Raw genomic sequence first — 7223 nt, 5'->3', positions numbered from 1 at the left:
TACACCTTTTATAAAGACTTTCTTTACTTCATCCTCTGCTTTGTTGACATTTGGCATTTTTGGGTATTTTTGTGGAGTAAGCAGCTCTTTGCATGATTGGGAAAAACTAAAAAGTTGGGGACGGGAAAAGACAGAGTCAAATTGCTTATTTAATATGTCTTCTATGATTTTAGGATCTATTAAGGTTTGTCCATCTTTACTTAAGGTAATACTCCGCAATTTTCTTTTGTGTTTGATTTAATGAAAGAGTAGAACTTCTTACTATTTCTTAGTTGTGAATCATGAGAGAAAATGACCTTGTCTTCAACCAGTGCGAGTTCCTTTTTGCTTTTTAGATTTTTAGCATTTTAAACCTATTTAATAGTTACTGGGAGTGGGTGTCCGACCGTTTAACTTTTGATAAAGCTGATCATAAATTTCCTAAATTGACGAATGATGTATTGTTTTAATCAAGGAAGATCACGACATAATTTGGTTTCATTTTGAGGAGCAAGTACATATCGAGTGCTTAACATGAAATGAAACACTTCAAATGTTTCATATTTTATTTTACAAATTGTCTTTGCCTTTTTAATTTTTTTATAAAAGTACTTAAAATAACAATCAATAGATTTGACAAATGATTATAATTAGTTGTTACATTTGTGTGTGTTGTTTTTTATTAATGTCACCAAAATGTATTTATCCGTTAAGATTCATATGCATGTTTTCTAGATGTTAAAAATAGAAATGTTGATTTTTTGACTGTGTTTACTCTGTGTTTATTTTCATAATATATAGCTCTTTTGAGTCAAAAACCACTATTTCTATTTTACCATGACAATAATATTTTGCAATATTGCACACATATTTACCACATTCAAACCCCCCCCCCCCCCCCCCCCCCCCCCCCCCCCAAAAAAAAAAAAAAGAATAAAAAAAAGAAAAAGAAAAAAAAAGAAAATCAGGGGTAGGGCGTATTGGCAACATTTGAATCATGCTGTTATGTAGAATGAACATACATCACCTTAAAGACGCCATGATTTTTTTATCTGAATTTGATTTTTTTTTCCTTTTTGTTTTAACCATATATAACTATTGAACATGCAAAGTCAGGTGACCAGATAGATAATTTAGTACTATGAAACCAAGAAAATGACGGCAGTGGGCTAGAATTTAGACTTGGCCTATGCCAGGGGATGCATTATTATTTCATATATATTTTATATTAATTTTCTTAAATTATTAACCCCGTCAATATGTATTTACTTCTGATTTTTCTTATTTAATTGATAATGAATATTAAACAAGAAGATCAAAAGTAACTTGACCTTCTCGGGAACTTTAACAATAATGCATTTTTTTATTTTTTAACTTTGCTCCCCTATTTCTTGGGAAAATGTCCAGGAAAAGATGTGACATTAATTTGAAAGACATAGAAGATGAGAAAAGGCTTGTAGAAGTAACTAAACTAGGAAATTACGAAGAAGTAGATAGGCTTTTACAATGTGGTGTTTCTCCAGATACGACAGAGTACAACCGACAACTGTTCTACCAATCTGAAAATTACATGACTCCACTTCATTTTGCAACAGCAAGAGGTTTTCCAGAACTTTTAAAATTGTTTATCAGCAAAGGAGGTCAGTATTTTAAAAACGTGGTGTTTTTTATTTATAAATAAAAAAAAAAAACAAACAGGCACACGCTTTTTAAAGTTGTTGTCATCTGACTCAGTGAACAATTCCGGTCAGACTATAATTTTTGGGTCGGTATACTTTGCAGACGACTTTGTAGTCAAAATATATTGACGTGCCAAAGCTTGATTCTGAGATATTTTCGTTCTGGGGCAGAATCTCGCTTTAATCTCGCTTTAGAGGCGAGATATTGCCCAGACACGAAAATAGCACAATATTTCGTCGCGCAGTATGGGTACAATTAGTTGGGCTAACGACTTTGCAGACAAGTTAAACATAATTTTTCTCCCTTACCAATACAGGACCCCATTGGAAATAAGCACACCAGCTTAATGGGCTATCCTTGTAACCATAGATCACTATTAAACAAAACCTTTGTATTGAAATTTTATTGAAATTCTTTTATTTCTTTTATATCATGTTTATCAGTAACTTTAAACAATATTCTGTGATAATTATAATTCTGACTGTTGTAGTCTTAATCTGAAATGTGATTTTATTAATTTATTTATTTGCTTCTTTTTTAAATACATTTATCCAATGCCTCATCTGATCTCAGTCATTAACTAAATTTGTTTTATTTATTATTAATATGAAATGATATTTTAATTTGGATAAACTGTTATTTTATATATATTTATTTATATATATATATATATATATATATATCTTATTATGTAACTGTGATCTATGTTGTTGCTAAAATAAAATAAAATAAAAAAAAAAGTTCCTACCCTGACTTTTCCTCCCTGACGGTTTTCTCCCTATTTTGGGCAAAAATCGTCAACATATTTGCAAATAAACAGACACTTCCTTCCAATTTTTATTAATATAAAGTGAATAGTCTGTCATTCATTCTGATTTTGATGTACTCGATTCAGATTTTTGTGTCGCCTCTACGGAGTAGTGGCGACATATAGGGATCACTTCTCCGTCGTCTGTCTGTCCGTCTGTCTGTCTGTCCGTCTGTCCGTCCGTCCGTCCGTCACAAAACTTGTCCGGACTACTCCTCATAAACTACTGGTGCAATTTCATCCAAACTTTACAGGAATGATCAGTACCAAGTCTAGTTGTGCATATTGTCAGGATTTTCCGGTTCAATGATTTTTGTCAGAGTTATGGCCCTTTAATAATTTTTAATTTTAAAGTTTGTCCGGACTACTTCTCTTATACCACTAATGCAATTTCAATGAAACTTTACAGGATTGATCTGTAGCTCAAGTCCTTGCGCATATTGCACGGGTTTTCCGGTTGAATGATTTTTGGCCGAGTTATGGCACTTTGATAAAAAGGTTTCTTTTTCTCTGTGTTGCCAGATACACAAAAGCTTGTCCGGACTACTCCTCATAAACTACTGGTGCAATTTCATCCAAACTTTACAGGAATGATCAGTACCAAGTCTAGTTGTGCATATTGTCAGCATTTTCCGGTTCAATGATTTTTGTTTGAGTTATGGCCCTTTAATAATTTTTATTTTTAAAGTTTGTCCAGACTACTTCTCTTATACCACTTATGCAATTTCAATGAAACTTTACAGGATTGATCTGTAGCTCAAGTCCTTGCGCATATTGCACGGGTTTTCCGGTTGAATGATTTTTGGCCGAGTTATGGCCCTTTGATAAAAAGGAGTTTTTTTCTGTGTGTTGCCAGATACGCAAAAGCTTGTCCGAACTACTCCTCATAAACTACTGGTGCAATTTTATCCAAACTTTACAGGAATGATCAGTACAAAGTCTAGTTGTGCACTGTCCGTCTGTCTGTCCGTCTGTCACAAAATTTGTCCCAACATGAAATTGGCCATCATGAGGCGACACATGTGATTACTGATCGCTCTTGTTTAAAAATAAATCTAATTTTGCTTTGGCTCTTGCAATATATTAGATCTATTGGTGGATAAAATTGAATTTCCATTACAGTGTGTTAAAGAAGAACTGAAGGAATTAAATGGAACTTACTTTTTTTCCATGGAAACAGATAAATACATAGTAATTAGTAAAATACTAATAGATGATTGAATGTCAAAGAAGTGTAAATTTCATGAAAGAACATAGTAAGAAATGGCTTTATTACTATTAAACTTACAGGTAAATGATGATTTTACATTATTGTTACATGACTTATATATGTTATATGACTATTTTTATATTTCTCGTTGTACAGCTAATGTGAATGCTAAAGATAGATTTGATGTGACACCACTACATACTGCAGCAGAGCTGGGGCATGAAGAATGCCTGGCATTGTTACTGAAAGGAGGTGCAGATTGTAACATTAGTACAAAATACTCTAAACATGGTTCATATACAGGTAATGCAAATGAAATGAAAAGCTGCATACTAATTATATGACAGACTTTGATTCAACATTAATGTCACATACATAGAAGTTTAGAACACCTTTCCATTGTAGTTTAACAGGGGGTAACTTTACAGGGAACATAACAGATTAATATAATGTTGTATCACATGAACTACGGTGCAGGAGTGTAATAAAGCCATGTAATAACAACATTATTACACTAGTGTAATAACACTTTGATGTGACGTCATTTGCGTTATATACAAACATAGTGTTAAACGCACTAAAATTAGCATTGAATTGTAACCACTTCAAAGAAAAATGACTCTTTTTTACTGTATACAGTTGTTATTTTGAATATGTGATAAAAAGAATATTATTTTCGTGTAGATTCAATACTTGTTGAATAAAACAATATTATGCTTGCCAGAGGCTCGCATAATATGATTTTATTCAACTCATTCAATAAATTTAGTATTAAACCTACACTCATGCAATATCCTCTATTTACACAACCTGATAGTCATAACATTATATTTTTAAAAAATGTTAAGGATTACAATTCATTTAGTATTGAATCATAAAAGTCAATATTACACAAATCAATTTTATCATAATTCAGTTAAGAAATTGAACAGTTACTAATTTACAAAGTATTTTTTGTCACAGCTGTTCCACACCCTGGAGGAACAACACCACTACATCTAGCGTCAGCAAATAATCATGTAAGTTGTGTCAAGTTACTGATCTGGAATGGAGCAGACTACAATGCTGTGGATGAGCGTTGTAGAACCAGTTTGTATTTAGCCGCACAGCAAGGATTAGCCCAGTGTGTTCATGCTCATCTAGATAATGCTATATGGAAAGATATTCTGTCCCTTCCAGAGAAACATACAGGTATAAAATTCCATGCTTAATAAAACAGCATATCTCCAGATGTATGCTCAATTATATGAAAAGTTGTTTTGCAGTGTTTATAAATAGATTGATAGATAAAGGAACTGTTATTTAAGCTAGCATAAACTACTTACAGCAACAAGACAGGCAGTCACAAGTTTTTAGGACTATGTAGAATATGACATTGTCAGTAATGGGGCTCAAAGTGGGTAATGAAGAATGTAATTTCAGCTTAATTTTCCATCAAAATTTATAAAAGCATAATATGAATTGTGAATAAACACTAAGTACAGTATTTTAATTTCCAATGTCTGTGCGTTTTTTAGTCCAGTTTGAGTAAAAGGAGTTCAAGCGCTTTTCATTTTAGGGTGTTTTTTTCCAATTAAAATAATTATTCTGGAATGATCTGAAATTTTGCTAATACGTCATTGGTCAAGACCTTCATGGAATGATACATAAATCTTGCAGAAACAAATAAAAAAATTTTTATGTAATTTGTTTTTGACTTTCTTTGACTTATTTTTCTTTCCATCCTCTTGCAGGCATTATATTTTATTATGACTAACAGTAGAAAAACACTTTATAATTGTAATAATTTGCTCCAATAAAAGTTAATCTTCAGATGCAAAGCAATTACTGTAAGTTAACTAATGTTTAATTCTGAAGTTCTCAGTCATATATTTTTGTTTGTGTTTCAAAGTTAAATAACCCATTAGAATTTTTGAAGAAGATACATGTTTCAACTTTTAACTTGTCATAAAATAATGTTCATTTTCGCAATGTTTTTTATTATATTTGATAGGAGATACCCCTCTTCATGAATGTGTGCGCAAAAATCTTCTGGACTGTATAGTGAAACTGTTAGAAAGAGGATCAGATGTAAATCATCTCAATCATGCAGGCTTCTCTCCGCTACATCTAGCCATCTGTGCTGGGGAAAACTTCAACATAGAAATAGTGAAATCTCTCATTGTGAAAGGCTACAACACAAATGTGAATCTCCCAGAAACCTCGAGTATGACTATGTTTTTACATTTTGTTTTATCTATATGTATCATTCAGACCGGAAAATGAAAAAAATGTTTACTGCCTTTATTATAAATATGGCCCAGTTATTATCTTGTAAGGGGATAGTTATATCACATGAAAAAGTTGGAAGTGTTTTTCAGTTTTTGAGAAAAAAAATTCATAGTTATCAAAGTTTTTATTGTCATTTGTTACTCTTTGTTGGAATTTTCATTTAATTTTTTATCCAGTGTTATTGATTTTTTTAATTTGATACTTTTATCAGTGTTAATGTTTGAATAGAGCTAGGGCCATAACTCTGCTGAGTCCTTTTCTTCAAAGAAAAAAAAATATTTGTATCAGTGGATAAGTTGGCAAAAGGCCAATTCTTTTCTTAGACAGGCAAATGTAGTAATATTGTATGTACAATTTTATCAACATTGCAAATTTTCTAGATTTTATAAATTTAATTAATTTAACCTGGAAATCCACAAATTTTTTTTTTGGAAGAAAAGCAAATTCACAAATACTTTGCAAAATATTTGATATGATATTTATATAGGGGTATATATATATATATATATAAAACTCTTAATTTGCAGATTGTTTTACGCCACTACATTATGTGTGCTTCAATGATGCACAACATCAAGAAAGACGGCCTGATGTGGCGGTGTTACTTCTAGCATACGGTGCTAACTATAACATACGAAACAAACATGGTGACAGTGTCCTTGTTAGTGAACTCCGAGGTCGCCATAGGGATACAACAATACTCAGTGCAATAGCTAAATGTATGACTCACCTACCAAGTCTTGATGCCCTCGGGCTCGGGGCATTTCATGCTAACCAAAATCCATTAATGATGCCCCCGCCCCTACATTCTCCACCCCCTGTACACCTTATACGTCAGGATCATCAAGACATAAGACAGCATCAAATAAACATGGCAAGATTGTGGTCAGAAAACCAGCAAGCAAAGTTCGCTTGGTACAAAGAAATGTTAAAAGGACCACGGAGTTTGCAGCATTACTGCAGATGTGTTATAAGGAACAGTATGGGCCCAAAGAGACTTCGAAAAATTGATGTGTTACCATTACCTACTACTATGAAAGAATTTTTATTATTAGAACACGAAGAATTTCGATGAATTCCATACATGTGTCAAGACAAGTTGTTATAGTTATGTGTAAATGTTAAGATTTTATGCCATGAAAAAGGCAAATGTTACAGAAAAATAGCAATAATCATGGGGTTTGATTTTTCATTTTTATGTTATTAACATTTGCAAATTTTTTTTTTTGCATAAATGTTTAGAAAATTCTAGATAAACAAGTGTTTAGAAAATTC

At 32.1% G+C, this 7223-nt stretch overlaps 1 protein-coding gene across 1 annotated transcript; it reads left to right on the top strand.

Annotated features, from left to right (window-relative positions):
* The first annotated feature begins 1224 nt into the window (after positions 1 to 1224).
* LOC132754096 (ankyrin repeat, PH and SEC7 domain containing protein secG-like) lies at positions 1225 to 7210 on the top strand. Its single transcript, XM_060744691.1, has 5 exons — positions 1225 to 1619; positions 3834 to 3980; positions 4641 to 4868; positions 5671 to 5883; positions 6476 to 7210. The coding sequence occupies exons 1-5, from the start codon at positions 1379 to 1381 to the stop codon at positions 7021 to 7023; spliced, it is 1377 nt and encodes a 458-aa protein (XP_060600674.1). The 5' UTR covers positions 1225 to 1378; the 3' UTR covers positions 7024 to 7210.
* Positions 7211 to 7223: the final 13 nt, after the last annotated feature.

This window comes from Ruditapes philippinarum, unplaced genomic scaffold, assembly GCF_026571515.1.
Source record: "Ruditapes philippinarum isolate M1 unplaced genomic scaffold, ASM2657151v2 ctg466_1_1_1_1, whole genome shotgun sequence".
NCBI lineage: Eukaryota > Metazoa > Mollusca > Bivalvia > Venerida > Veneridae > Ruditapes > Ruditapes philippinarum.
The sequence above is the reverse complement of the archived record's forward strand: the minus strand, read 5'-3'. Positions and strand labels throughout refer to the sequence as shown.

Bases quoted from the DNA above. Each gene is read 5' to 3' on its own strand.
- LOC132754096 (XM_060744691.1), top strand. From the start codon at position 1,379: ATGTCCAGGAAAAGATGTGACATTAATTTGAAAGACATAGAAGATGAG. The intron at 3,981-4,640 runs GTAATGCAAATG...TTTTTGTCACAG, and splicing joins TAAACATGGTTCATATACAG to CTGTTCCACACCCTGGAGGA. The intron at 4,869-5,670 runs GTATAAAATTCC...TATATTTGATAG, and splicing joins CCTTCCAGAGAAACATACAG to GAGATACCCCTCTTCATGAA.